Below are 14,768 nucleotides of genomic sequence, written 5' to 3'. Positions count from 1 at the left end.
GACTGTTGGGAAGGCTGGAGCGAGCTGGGGCTGGTCGGCGAGGGAGGGACGGGCATCGCTTCTGACGTGCACCGACCGATTGCATCGGTGCCCTCTGGGGAGTGGTTTGCGACGACATCTAGAGCCTTCCAACTTTCTGTTCCTCGCTTCAGCGCTGGCCGCTGCCGCCCTGGACGAAAGGCTCGTCGGAGACCAGGACTTCACGGCCTCCGTGCTCCAAGCAGCACCTCAGGTGAGCCGGCTTCCCTGCTTGTCTTACCCCGTCCGGGGCTCCAGCGGGAGTGTGGAAAGGGGACGTGCTGTCAGAAGGAGAGAGGACGGCTGGCAGGGCAACAACAGGCACGTGGAACGAAGCCCGAGTCCCAGTATTTCTCTTGAGGCAGAAGGCTGGGTGATCGTCACCTTGATAACGGAATCTGGACCCATTCTTCCTGGAGGAAGTGGCTGTGAAGCTTCCCTCTTGTTTGTCCTGCTCCTGCTCTTGGGGTCGTGCGGAGAAAAGACTCTATTTCCCGGTCTCGGCCAGCCCCCACGGGAGTCAGTTTGAGAGTTTGAATGGTTACGGGTCATGTGGGCCAGGCGACCTCCCCCAGCTTTAGGGAGGTGTGGTGGACAAACAGTAAACCGCACATATTTCAAGCATACGGTTTGGTAAGTTTCTTGACACGTATACACGCGTGTGAAACCATGTTCACAATCAGGTTGATAAACATCCCTGTTACGCCCACGGTTTCCTTTTGCCCCTTTGTGACCCCTCCCACCTGCCCCCCCACCGCCCCCAGTGCTGAGATCCCAAGGCTGGCACTGAGCTTTCTGTCACCATACATTAGCTTGCATTTTCTAGAATTGGGTGTGAAATGGAGTCATGTCCTCTGTACTCTTAACTTCGTTCTTCTGCACGTAATATATTTTTCTTGCTTCTTTTGATATTTTCTCAGTGGTTTTTAACGGTTTGACTACGATGGATGGCCTAGGACTCATTTTCTTCGTGTGGGGTTCTTGGATCTGTGGGTTTATAGTTTTCGTCAAATTTGGAAAATCTTGACCAGTATCTCTTCGACCATCTTCTGTCTCCCTTCTTTCTCCACTTCTTTGTGGATTTTGAGAATAACCCCCACGTGGGCTCTGTGTGAGGATAACGTGTGTACGTTCATTAGAGCTCTCCAGGTTGTCCCAGAGCTTTATTGATGCTTTCTGTCTTATTTAAAAAAAAAAAAATCTCTGTTTCATTTTGGATACTCCCTGTTCATGTGTCTTCAAGTTCACTAATCTTCTCTTCTGCTTTGTCTGATCCGTTGTTAATCCCATCCAGTGTATTTTTCATCTCAAATGTCTTTTTCATCTCTAGAAGTTTGAATTGGGGCTTCATTATATTTTTCACATCTGTACTTAACATGTTCTGTTGTTCCTACATTTTCTTGACTGTATGGAATATGGCTATAATGTCTGTTTAAAAAAAAATTTTTTTTTAACGTTTTACTTATTTTTGAGAGAGACAGAGACAGAGTGTGAGTGGGGGAGAGGCAGAGAGAGAGGGAGTCACAGAATCTGAAGCAGGCTCCAGGCTGTCAGCACAGAGCCCGACGCGGGGCTCGAACCCACGAACCGTGAGATCATGACCTGAGCCGACGTCGGACACTTAACCGACTGAGCCACCCAGGCGCCCCTATGATGTCTATTTTAATGTCCTTGTCTGCTAATCTATCACCTGTGTCATTTCTGAGTCAGTTTTGATGGATTGATTGATCTCATTGTGAGGTGTTTTCCTGCTACTTACCATGCCCAGCAACCTTTGATTGGATGTCAGACGTGAATTTTACTTTGTTGGGTGCCGAGTATTTTGGCATTCCTATAAAAGTTCTTTTTTTTTTTTTTAATGTTTGTTTATTTTATTTTTACTAAAAATTTTTTTAATGTTTATTTTTGAGAGAGACAGAGTGTGAGCAGGGAAGGGGCAGAGCGAAAGGGAGACACAGAATCTGAAGCAGGCTCCAGGCTCTAAGCTGTCAACACAGAGCCTGATGCAGGGCTCAGACCCACAAACTGTGAGATCATGACCTGGGTCAAAGTTGGACCCTCAACCAACTGAACCATCCAGGCACCCCTTTTTATTTTTTAAAATATTTATTTATTGATTCTTGAGAGCAAGAGAGAGCAAGCATGTGCACGAGTGAGGGAGGGGCAGAGAGGGGGGGAGCGAGAGTCCCAAGTAGGCTCCACGCAATCAGCACAGATCCAGACTTGGGCCTCGAACTCATGAACTGTAAGATCATGACCTGAGCCAAATCAAGAGTTGGACACTTCACTGACTGAGTCACCCAGGCGCCCCGTTTATTTATTTTGAAAGAGAGAGAGTGCATGAGCAGAGGAGAGGGGCAGAGGGAGACAGAATCCCAAACAGGCTCTGTACTATCAGCGTGGAGCTTGACTTGGGGCTCGAACCCACGAACCGTGAGATCATGACCTGAGCCGAGTCAAGAGTTGGATGCTTAACCAACTGAAGCACCCAGGTGCCCCCCTGTAAATGTTCTAGAGCTTTGCTCTGGGATGTGACTGAGTTGCTTGGACGTAGTTTTATGGCACCAGAGAAGTCTTTAGTCTGGGCTAATGTCTCCCACCACCGAGGCAAGACCCTTCTGTGTATCGTACCTGATGCTGCTTGATGTATGAGGTTTTCCACTCTGGCTGGAAGGAAGTACCTACCGCCAGCTCTGTTTGCTCTGCTTCTCCTGGAGGCGCCTTCCCAGACCCGAGGGGGACCCCTTGGAGATCTCTGGAGCCTTCTCTCCGTTCAGCTACCCACTCTGGTCTGCTGCCCTGCTGACTCTGGCTGCCTTCGCCTTCCCAGACCCTGAGCAACTTCTGCCAACTCTAGGGGGAGGGGGCCGCCTGACTCAGCCTGGCCCCCCTGCCTGTGCTTCCGGGCTGTTGTCTCCAGGTGGTGCGTTCGGCCGGTGCAGGGCTCACCTCATTCGTCTCCTCTCTTTCAGGGAGCTCTGCTCTGCTCTACCTGGCAGGTGGTGTCCCCAAACCGTTGTTTCCTATATTTTGTCTCCTTTTCCAGTTGTTTCAGGAGGGAAAGTAAATCTGGTCTCTGTTACTCTATCCGAAAACAACTTGGGGAACAGGTTTATTTTGAGTATGTAGTTAACAATTCTGAAAAGTTGCATTTGATAAAAATAAAGTTTTTCTGGGGGCACCTTGGTGGCTCAGTCGGTTAAGTGTCTGACTTCGGCTCAGGTTATGATCTCGCGGTTTCATGGGTGCTGTGCCTGGAGCCCTCTGTGCTGACAGCTCAGAGCCTGGAGCCTGCTTTGGATTCTGTCCCCATCTCTAACCGCCCCTCTCCTAATCACACTGCCTGTCTGTCTGTCTCTCTCTCAAATTTTAAATAAAGATTTAAAAAAATTTAAAAAACACTACAAAATTATTTAAAAAATAAAGTTTTTCTGGAACCCGTACTCCTTGATCGAAGCGTTGTTTCAAGCCTTCGGGGAACTCTGCGGTTCTCTAGAGAAGGTAGAGGCAGGGAGGCCAGTAGGTGGTGGTGATGTGCTGCCCAAGCCCGGTGGGAGCTTCAGATTTCCAGGCTCAGGGATGTAGAAACCAGAATACGAACTTCACAGTTCACCCTGGGAGAGGGATGGGAGAGGGCAGGAGAGGGACAGACCTTTTTAGTGACTCAGGAGTACCTGTCTTCCCACTTTCAAGGTACCTAGAAACTAAATTGTTAGGTTTTGTAGTGCAAAAGATTTGGGTATTCTGTGAAATATTTCAAGCAGATGTGAGGATTATTACTGTTGCTTCTGTAGTAAGTACAGAGTGTTCCTATGAGAGGTCTGTACAATTTATGAACATCTTTTAGCTGGTAGAATTAAGCATTAATGAAACATTACGTAGCAACATTGACCGTGACTTGTTCTGGATAGCTCGAATCAAATGGCTAAAAAAAATGTTCACTGGCATGAGCCATGCCTGTATCTGTGTGCATTTCCCTGTATTTAGCAGATAACTGATTAACAGCCCCTCGATCCAGACAAACAAAAGTCATTCTTAACCGGTTCCAGCATCCCTGCTCCCAACTATAACAAGGGCCATGTGCACCTCCAGAAGGGGCTTGATATTTAGCGGACGCTTTGTTACGTGCAGGGGATCTCGCAATAGATGTAATCACTCCCTCGAATCTCCTTTATAGGTTAGGAGCCTCGTGAATAATGCCAGAATAATGAGATAGCATCCCCACGCAGTTTCATCGTTAGAAACCAGGAGTGAGTTAGAGCCTCACGCAGACTCGGGGATGCTTTTACTCACATTCCTGCGTCTTCAGATTTCGGGAGAGGAACACAGTGCAGGGGGAGCTGTGTGCGGGTCAGCTGTGGCAGCGTCTCACAAACCCACAAGGTGGCGCTGTCTCCACACAAAATCAAGGGCAGTTTTGCATCAGATTCCATAGTTTTGCATCAGATTCACGTGAAGCGTGAGGGGTCCCCTATTCAGCAGTGTTTGCTCAAACCTGTTCTTCTCCGGAGGTTGTGAAGGTAGCTTCATTCACAGATTAACACAATAAGCTCACAGTTCTACGAGCTCCTTTCAAAACTGAACATTTTATTTTATCTTTTAAAGGTTATTTATTTATTTTGAGAGAGAGAGAGCGCACGGGGGACGGGCATAGAGAGAGGGAGAGAGAGAGAACCCCAAGCAGGCTCCGCTCTGTCAGTATGGAGTCCGATGTGGGGCTCGATCTCACGAACCGTGAGATCCTGACCTGAGCCGAAATCAGGAGTTGGACGCTCAACTGACTGAGCCACCCAGGCGCCCCCAAAGTAGAAAATTTTAAATTAAAATTAAAATAAAATGTGGTTATAGTTAATGCTTAAGTATATCGTGAAATACATTTAAGTCACTTTTTGCATTTTTATCCTAAAAAAAAATCCAACCCCGTGTTTTCTTTTTAAAATTTTTGCTTAGTATCTGCTAATTGCAGACTTTTGGGTAAATCATGCTTTTTCAGACCTTTCTGCTTCCCTTTGATATGCTGTTAGGCAGACTTGACCTAGGACTGAGAATGGCTTCCCTGAGCATACCTCGTGCCCTGAGAATATCTCATTTTCTTATTCGCCCTCCTCATGTTTGCTCCCTGTAGCCTGGCTATTCATAATAGTGGGTGGTTATCAACTTTGGGGTTCCTGAAAGAGTACAGCATCCCTTCGTTTTCTCTGCAAACCCTGGTGAGCGTGGGAGACCGGGTGTCCCGTAGGCCGCACATAGAATAACGCTACTACAGGCGTGATTTCCGAGGAGTTATTTGCCGAGGGCTTTATTTCCCCCAGACAGCATGCACCGAGAGCCTGCTCTGTCCTGGGCATCGTCTCGGGGCCTGACAAAGTACACACTGGAGCTCACGTGCTAACGGGGGCAGCTCTTAGCCAAACACCTGTGTGCGTGCATCTCCGAACACCTACGTGTTCGCTAGGCCGGTGAATGCCAGGACTGAAAACTAGAGCGTGCTGTGAAGACAGGGGATGCCTGCGTTATTTCTGTCAATCAGGGTGTGAGTGTTATCCCACCACCAAGTGAGAACAGAGGCTCAGAAAGGTGGTGTCTCTTGCTGAGGGTCACGCAGGTAGAAGTGGCAGGGCCGGGACTCAAAAACCCGGCCCGGTTGAGTCACACAGGTAGAGTTTACAGCCGGGACCGTGCTGTTGATCACTCCGCCGTCCAGACTGGGTCTCCAGCGCTCCGCTCCTCGGTGGGGAGATGGGGATTTGAATCCACAGACGTGGACTCCAGCTGGGCAGCGTTTCCAGGTTTGAGGCTCTAGCCTCCAGTTTCACAAGAGAAGAAGGGCATGTTTTGGGGGATAATTGAGGCACACCTTGCTCCAGAGAACCCATCGATTTTCCACTGAGTGGGAGGAAAACCGGTCTAACGTCAGGCTGTAAACTCAGAACTGTTGGGGAGGCTCCACGTGTGCACGGAGGCAGCCCTCTGTCTCTGGTCTGAATCCACTGATCTGTTTCAGAGAGACTAGGATGCATCCGACTTCCTTGTGGGCACTTCCCACCTTTTTGCTGACTCGCGTGTGGTTTTCTAACAAATTCCCTTTTAATTCCTTTTCCCTCTTGAATTTCCAGAATTTAAAAAAATTTTTTAATGTTTATTTTTGAGAGAGAGAGAGACAGAGTGAGAACAGGGGTGGGGCAGAGAGAGGGAGACACAGAATCGGGAGCAGGCTCCAGGCCCCGAGCTGTCAGCACAGAGCCTGAGGCGGGGCTCGAACCCACGAAACGCGAGATCGTGACCTGAGCCAAACTCAGACGCTTAACCGACCGAGCCCCCCCAGGTGCCCCATGAATTTCCAGATTTTAATGAAATATTGGGAGTATCAGATTCCAACTGTTCAAAGACCTCTATTATAAGCATTGAGTTAAAAAAAATAAGGGGTGCTTGAGGGCTCAGTGGGGGAAGCATCCAACTTTTTTTTTTAATCTTTATTTTTGAGAGAGAGAGAGAGAGTGAACAGCAGAGGGACAAAGAGAGGGAGACAGAGGATACAAAGTGGGCTCCACACTGACAGCAGAGAGCCCGATGTGGGGCTCGAACTCACGAACTGCAAGACCGTGACCTGAGCTGGAGTCAGTTTCTTAACTGACTCAGCCACCCAGGTTCCCCCAGCATCCAACTCGTGATCTCAGCTCAGGTCATCATCTCACAATTGGTGAGATCAAGCTCCTCATCGAGCTCCAGGCTGACAGTGTAGAGTGTGTTTGGGATTCTCTCTCTCCCTCTCCCTCTGCTTCTCCTGTGTATTCTCTCTCTCTCTCTCTCTCTCTCTCTCTCTCTCTCTCTCTCTGTCAAAATAAATATTTTAAAAAAGAAAGAAAGACAGAAGGACAGGGTAGAAGAAGCTTTTGCCTTCTCTCTGTGTTCTTGACTCTTAAGTATGTGCAACCAAAAAGCCAGCACTTAAAATCTAGATGTATTCTTTTTAAAAAAATTTTTTTTTCAACGTTTTTTTATTTATTTTTGGGACAGAGAGAGACAGAGCATGAACAGGGGAGGGGCAGAGAGAGAGGGAGACACAGAATCGGAAACAGGCTCCAGGCTCCGAGCCATCAGCCCAGAGCCTGACGCGGGGCTCGAACTCACGGACCGCGAGATCGTGACCTGGCTGAAGTCGGACGCTTAACCGACTGCGCCACCCAGGCGCCCCTTAATCTAGATGTATTCTAACCAGGGCAAGAAATACTGACGTGGAGACTGTTGTTTTCCCCTTGGCCTCTTCCCTTGAACTACCTCCTGTGATTCCTTAGATCATCTGATGGCCAGGCGGCGAGGGCATAGGCCTGTTTTCCTCCACTTTCCTACAGGGAGGGAAGGCTGGGTTCAGAAACGTGCATTGGAGTCATGTCATCGCATGTTTTCTAGGAGCCGTGGAGGCACCTGGAGTCCGTCCAGAAGGAGCAGTACTGGGATCTCATGCTGGAGACCTATGGGAAGATGGTCTCCGGAGGTGAGGGTGCGGGCCAGTCCGGCGGGAGCAGACGTTAAACATTTTCTGTGTCCGTTAGAGAGAGCTGCTTCCATGGAAGTTCTTCGGGGGAAGGGGGCACTGGGGACATGTCTGGGAACTGGGGATAGCAGGGTCTGTGTGCCCGGAACTGTCACGGCTGCATTATGCGTGGTTACTCCTTAAATGTACGAGGTCGGGGATGGTGTTCCCGTGGGAAGGATGACGAGAGTGAGCGTCAGCTCCTGTCACGTTCCTTGTAAGTGCTGAGTGAACGATGGAACTCGGTGTGTCTGAGTCCCTGCTCTGTGCCACTAAGCCCCACTGGGCCAAGAAGCAGCGGCTCGCCCAAACGCGAGCCTTGGTGTGCAGGCGGGCCCTTCCGGTCACCTTGTGACCCTCACCATACATCCTGGTCACGTCATGAGTACTGGTGTCTGAGAAGCTCCCAGTAGCCTTCTAAGAGAAGGTTTTTTAAGTGGTCCCCAGATCCTTCCTATTTCCTCTTCGCACTCAGGTTGTGCCTTTGACAGACCCAGACTGGTCCCTAGTTCTCCCCATTCACCTGGGCTTCATGTCGTCCCTCTGTGTACCAGGCATTTCCAGTTCCAAGCCTGATCCGACTGGTCCAACGGAGTATGGGGAAGAGCCTGCCGGGCGGCACCCTCACCTTAGTGAGAAGATCCCGAGGCCCGCCTGCCTAGGTGAGTGGTCGTTCACTGGGGCCGAGCCCCTCCTGACCTCCTGTCATTAAATCGGAGGGGGGTACAAGGACCTGAGGTCTGTGACATTGTCTGTAACCAGCCACGATCTGGTCAGTCCAGTGTGAGTCCCGAGGTTGGGTCTCCTCATCTCTGGTGCACGGGCTGCTGGAACATACATACGTGATCGTGGAACAGAGACCACACATCGGACCCGCTGCCTTCGGGCTTGTCTGCCGTGACTGCTTGCTTCCTCAGAGCAAGTTAGGGTTAGTACAGACTGATACCGACACAGATAGAATTCCTTTCTAGAAAGGTTATGGAACAGCAGTAGGCAATCACTCTTCCTGACCCTTCTGGTTTTCGTAATTGTTGCAGTGAAGTGAAGACTGAATAAGACAAACTGACAGAAAAACACATTTAACTAATCTCCAGGCACCTGACTTCCTCGAAACAGCAGCAACAACAAACACTTCCTGTAAATCATGTATTCTAAGACAGGAGGCGGGGAAATATGTGAACTTCTTCTGTGGTCATGCAGCCATCACCCTTTGTTTCCTGCACTCTGTTTAAAGCGTTGCGGGTGTAACGCCTCGCGTCCACACATACCTGCACCCCCGGCCCCCCTCAACATACACTTCGCCATGTACAGAAGATCCCAGAACTGTGGAGGAAGAAAAGGACCAGGGATGAGAAGTGTATGGAAAGTGATCCTTTCTAGTGGGATCCAACTATTTCCCTTTGCCAACTAACACACTAAGAGACAGCAAGCTTCATGTGAAATGTACGATTTTAATTTTAACCAATATGTTTATCCTAATACTGTTCTCACAAGGATTCCTTTGGAGCAGGGTTTCTCAAACTGCATTTCCTGACCAATCAGTGTAGTGTGAAATCCTGTTGTGGGTTGTATCCAGAATTTAAAAAAACTGCAGTGATAAGATTGAATGGAGAATATCAGAAAATATCAGGGTGGGTAATATTTTAGGAAATTTTTGCTCTAAGTATGTGTGTATGTTCCATATTTCAATATAAACATACTTCTTTTTTTTAATTTAAAAATCCTTGTTAATGTTTGTTTATTTCTGAGAGGGAGAGAGAGACAGAGACAGAGACAGAGACAGAGCACAAGTTGGGGAGGGGCAGAGAGAGAGGGAGACACAGACTCAGAAACAGGCTCCAGGCTCCAAGCTATCAGTACAGAGCCCGGTGTGGGACTCGAACCCACAAACTGTGACTCATGACCTGATCTGAAGTTGGATGCTTAACTGACTGGGCCACCCAGGCGCCCCAATAAAAACATATTTCTTTTTTAAAATTTTTTGAAATGTTTTATTATTTATTTTTGAGACAGAGAGAGACAGAGCATGAGCGGGGGAGGGGCAGAGAGAGAGGGAGACACAGAATCGGAAGCAGGCTCCAGGCTCCGAGCTGTCAGCACAGAGCCCAACGCGGGGCTCGAACTCACAGACCGCGAGATCATGACCTGAGCCGAAGTCGGACGCTCAACCGACTGAGCCACCCAGGCGCCCCTGGGCAAGAATTTGATGTGAGACCAAGGAAGAGGCCACGAGGGTCTGTGGATGAGGTGTTCTTCCGTGAACAGCATTCTTTGGGAAGAGGCATCGGTTTAAATGTGATGAATGTCATACACCAAAATAAGTTGGAAATAGATGAAAAAGATAAAATAGGAACATAATAATAAGGAAGGAAACGGGTGACTGTTTGACTCACTGTCTGGGCGGGGAAGGTTTTATCAGTATAAAAGCCATGGAGGAAAACCATTAGGGAAAAGATGAATAGACTTGAGTACACTGGGGCGCGTGGGTGGCTCAGTCGGTTGAGTGTCCGACTTCACCTCGGGTCATGGTCTCACAGTTCATGGGTTCGAGCCCTGCGTCGGGCTCTGTGCTGTGACAGCTCGGAGCCTGGAGCCTGCTTCAGATTCTGTGCCTCCCTCTCTCTCTGCCCCGGTTGTACTTGTGCTCTGTCTCTCTCAAAAATAAATAAATGTTAGGAAAAAAAAATAGACTTGAGTATACTTAAAATTAAGAAAACCCCCACAACTTACACATATACATAAATGGCCACAAACAAAATTCAGGTATTGGTGAAAAACATTGTTCATGAAAATGACAGATAAATGATTATCTTTCTTTCCTTTCTTCTTTCTTTCTTTCTTTCTTTCTTTCTTTCTTTCTTTCTTTCTTTCTTTCTGTATATTTTTGAGAGAGAGAGCGCAAGTAGGGGAGGGGCAGAGAGAGTCAGGGGACAGAGGATCTGAGTTGGGCTCCATGCTGACAGTAGAGAGCCCTATGCGGGGCCCCAGCTCACAAACTGCGAGATTGTGATCCAAGCTGAAGTCAGACGCTCAATAGACTGAGCCACCCAAGCGCCCCTAAATGAGTATTTTTCTTAACATGGTGAGAGTTAATGCAGGATAATAAGAAAGAAAAAAATGACTTTCTCAATGAAAGAATGGGCAGCAGTCTTTACGAAACGTAGCTCTTAAATGTGAAAAAATTCATCCTTTAATAACAAAGGTGTTAAAATTTATAACAGTGAGAAACTATGTTTTCACTGGTTTCAAAGGCCAATATTAAAAAAAAAAAATTTTTTTTTTAAACATTTATTTCTGAGAGACGGACAGACAGTGAGCAGGGGAAGGGCAGAGAGAGAGGGAGACAGAATCCGAAGCAGGCTTCAGGCTCCGAGCTGTCAGCACAGAGCCTGACACGGGGCTCGAACCCATGAACCATGGGATCATGACCTGAGCCAAAGTCGGATGCTTAACCAACTGAGCCACCCAGGCGCCCCTCAGAGAAGGCCAATATTTTACAAATACTCAGTACTTAAGGCCCGAACACTGTCCTTTGCTTAGCCCAGCTGGTCATACTGGGGGGTGGCACAGTCCTGGAGATTGATTCGCCAGCCAGTGTCAGGAGCCTCAGTATCAATGTTCGCGCCTGCTGACATGGTAATAACCCTGCAGGGAACCCAAAATGGACAGAAATGTGGGCAAAGATATATGAAGAAAAAGCACAGCGTTATAGTAGCAAACCCACAACAAATAGCTTCGGTGTCCAGAGTAGTAAAATCCTTCAGTAAATCATGTGTTTGCTATTATGTGTTCATGGTGACGTCTCTACAATAGATCATTATTCAGCTTTCAAATGATATTCATAAAGTCTCCTTTAAAGACAAGAGAAAGTACCTTTGTCACTTTAAAGAACAGAGAAAGTGCATTTGTCATCTGAGAGGGGTGTGTCCTAAGACTTTGTGAATTAAGTCAGATCTAACTCTTTAGCAGATTCCTGGGGCTCTAGCAGATAATTTGAAGGCACTGATGCAGAAAAGAGAAAGGTGAATAGCTTCCTTAGGTCTACAGAAATAACGTATAAAAGTTGGAAAACATATTCTACCACCAGAATAAAAATCTTTACGTATCATTTAGTGGTAGCAACCAAAAACTTAAGGTATGAGCAAAAGAAAATTTTTTTAATTTTTTTTTTTTTTTTAACTTTTATTTTTGAGAGAGACAGAGACAGAGTGTGAGCAGGGGCGGGGCAGAGAGAAAGGGAGACAGAATCCGGAACAGGCTCCAGGCTCCAAGCTGTCAGCACAGAGCCCGACACGGGGCTCGAACTCACAAACTGTGAGTCCTCCCCACCCCGCCCCCCAAAAAAGCACACATACATACATAGGTAAAGACTAAACAAAGACCAGAAGGAAATACATAATCATGGTTGCTACCTCTGGATGGTGTGATTGAGGTCGATTTGCTTTTCTTCTTTATGTTTTTCTCTCCAAATTGCTTTTAGTGCTTTAGATGTAATCAGATAAAAACAAATCGTTTTGCAAAGTAACGCCCTTACATAATACACTTGTTTTTCCTGGGCCTTAAGAAATGCACGCCGCTCGTTTATGGGGGGCCGGGGCGGTCAGCAGAGCCCTCTGTGCGCTCCGTCTGCCCTGTGAGGTTCTCGGCTCTGGAGCTGGACACTGAGCCCGGACCCCAGCATGAGTGCAGTGAGTGTCCGGTCGCCCAGGCCGGATGGTGTCTTCCTTCCTCACTCACTGACGCCTTCTTGATAAGGAGAATTCATGTTTTCCGAGGACCTTTTTCTTGACGTAGGGGTTAGAAAACAGGGCACAGCACTGATGGAACGATTTCAAATCTTCTTTCTTCTTCCAGGAGACAGGCAAGAGAATGACAAAGAGAACCTGAATTTGGAAAATTGCAGGGGCCAGGAGCCTTCCGACGTCTCCTGCCACGCCTCAGGGGAGGTGCCTGCCCAGGCCTCCTTGAGCGGCCTCTTCGGTGAGGATGCACCGAGATGCTTTGGAGAAGTGGACAGTCGCCCCGAGGCCCCGGGAGACCTGCAGGGTGAGGGGCCGGTGGGCCAGCTCTCTCCTCAAGAGAGGAATTCTGGGAAACAGCATGTGGCCAGTCCCCGTCCAGAAGAACTGTCCCTGCTGTGGCTGGAGGAGAAGAGAGATGCCTCCCCGAAGGGGCAGCCGAGGGCCCCCATGGCCCAAAAACTCCCCACCTGCAGGGAGTGTGGGAAAAGCTTTTACAGGAATTCTCAGCTTGTTTTTCACCAGAGAACTCACACTGGAGAGACATACTTCCAGTGCCCCACCTGCAAAAAAGCCTTTCTGCGGAGTTCAGACTTTGTGAAGCACCAGAGAATCCACACGGGGGAGAAGCCCTGTAAATGTGGCCACTGTGGCAAAGGCTTCAGCGACTTCTCGGGACTGCGTCACCACGAGAAGATCCACACGGGAGAGAAGCCCTACAAATGTCCCATCTGCGAGAAGAGTTTTATTCAGAGGTCAAACTTTAACAGGCATCAGAGAGTGCACACAGGAGAGAAACCGTACAAGTGTCCCCGCTGCGGGAAGAGTTTCAGCTGGAGCTCGAGCCTCGATAAACATCAAAGATCCCACTTAGGAAAGAAGCCCTTTCAGTAGCCAAGCTCCCTGAGCCCATTTCTATCTCTGGGCCATTTAAAAATACTTCCTTCCATCTGGAGACATCGCATCACTTAAAGGCCAGCCCTGTTCTCTCTGTTATTTTATGGATTCGAGAGGAGAGTCACCAGGGCACGGCTTTGGACTGGGAGGACACGTTGGCCTCTGGGTTGGATTTCGTGTGGGTTTCATTTCTTGCCTCTGCGTCGGGAGAAAGAGTGGTCTTTCTCCGTCAGCTCGTCTCTTGCGGTGGATCCCTTGGGGAAGAAGGTTCACTTGGAGATCCTGTTCTACAAGTGCCGTCTGGGGAGAGCTCAACTGGATTGGCTGCATGGCGGCTCCTGGCGGCTCCTGGGAAGGGCCTGGGATCAGCGGTTTAGGAGGGGGGTTCGGGAGCAGGCCTTCTGTCACAGGAAGGGCAGCAGAGAGGGCCAGTGAGCTCACGTGTGTTCCTTGCCACACGGGTGCAAAATTAACCTCAAGTGTCTCTCGTTCTAAATAAACTTCTTAGAGTTCCCCCGTATCTTTCTTTGTGTCTGAAGTGTCCCCTGTGTTCTAAGCGTAACTCAGGGTGCATTTTCTCATGGAATCACCCTGAACGGTAGTTGAGCACCTGACCATCCCGTACAGACTTACCAGGTGTATCCGTCAGTGGAAGAGCGACAGGAAATCGCTAACCTGGTGCCCAGGTGTGAGAGCTGGGTTAGCGCTGGGCATTCTTTGTCTCTTCTGAGCTCATCTCCCGCTTGCTCACCTGCCTCAACCTGCCCCTCTTTCTCCTGGCTATCAATTTTCCAGAGTGTTCTGTGCTTTCAAATTACCTTTATTACCCCATTTTGTCAGTAGATATTAGGAAGAAGTCAGTAGTGATGTAATGTCTGTTCTGTCTAGGGGTGTGACACATACATCTAACCTGCCCGCTTGTCCCCTCTTCGAAGTCACACGCCCCCCCCCCCCCCCCCCCAGTGTCCTGCTCTCATAGTGTGGGAGTTTCACCTTCCTTCCATCTTCATCCTCCTCTTGCCTGCTCCGAGTTTACTGCTGCTGGTGAGGACCAGGAAGGAGGGCAGTGATCTGTAGGCACGAACCGGCAGATTGAAACTCAAGTTGGATTTCTTGGATTCCAGAGGGATTTTTAACCCCCTTGTCGCATGAAGGTGAGGGGGAAGGCCCCTCATTAGGAAGTTCAGGAACCACAGGGCAGAAAGCAGGAAAATCATGGAGGAACCAGCGTTCGATTTTGTATTTGGTACAGCAGAGATTTGTAGGGTGGTGGGATTTTATGTTTCAGGTTTTTTTTTTAATGTTTATTTTTGAGAGAGATTAACCAGCCCTCCAGGGGAACTCGGATGCCAGCTCAAGTTTAAGGGCCCCTGTTGTAAATCCTAATTCATCAAGGATATGGGGGGGGGGGCGGTAATGATTCCAGAAGGAATACTGGGCCCTCCTGGACTCTTCTTAGCAAACCTTCCTATAAGAGCTCTTTAAAACAGTGGAGCTCTTTGGGATTCCAGCGAAAATGTGGCAGAGAAAAATCTAGAAAACTTTTAGGCTAAAAAGCTGCAGGCACAGGGTTTCTTCAT

The 14,768-nt window shown here is 48.6% G+C and overlaps 1 protein-coding gene across 3 annotated transcripts in view; it reads left to right on the top strand.

The window, feature by feature from the left end:
* ZNF18 (zinc finger protein 18) overlaps nucleotides 1-13,708 on the top strand; it is a 28,331-nt gene extending 14,623 nt beyond the window's left edge. For all 3 annotated transcript variants that reach the window (XM_030295255.2, XM_030295256.1, XM_030295254.1), the window contains exons 4-7: nucleotides 153-232; nucleotides 7,429-7,513; nucleotides 8,107-8,214; nucleotides 12,407-13,708. In XM_030295255.2, the coding sequence (XP_030151115.1) occupies nucleotides 153-232; nucleotides 7,429-7,513; nucleotides 8,107-8,214; nucleotides 12,407-13,185 (1,052 nt within the window). In that variant the 3' untranslated portion in view covers nucleotides 13,186-13,708. The remainder of the gene's footprint in view (nucleotides 1-152; nucleotides 233-7,428; nucleotides 7,514-8,106; nucleotides 8,215-12,406) is intronic.
* Nucleotides 13,709-14,768: the final 1,060 nt, after the last annotated feature.

The sequence above is a fragment of the Lynx canadensis genome, chromosome E1 (genome assembly GCF_007474595.2).
Source record: "Lynx canadensis isolate LIC74 chromosome E1, mLynCan4.pri.v2, whole genome shotgun sequence".
Classification (NCBI taxonomy): Eukaryota; Metazoa; Chordata; class Mammalia; order Carnivora; family Felidae; genus Lynx; species Lynx canadensis.
This window is presented reverse-complemented; position numbering and strand designations above follow the sequence as displayed.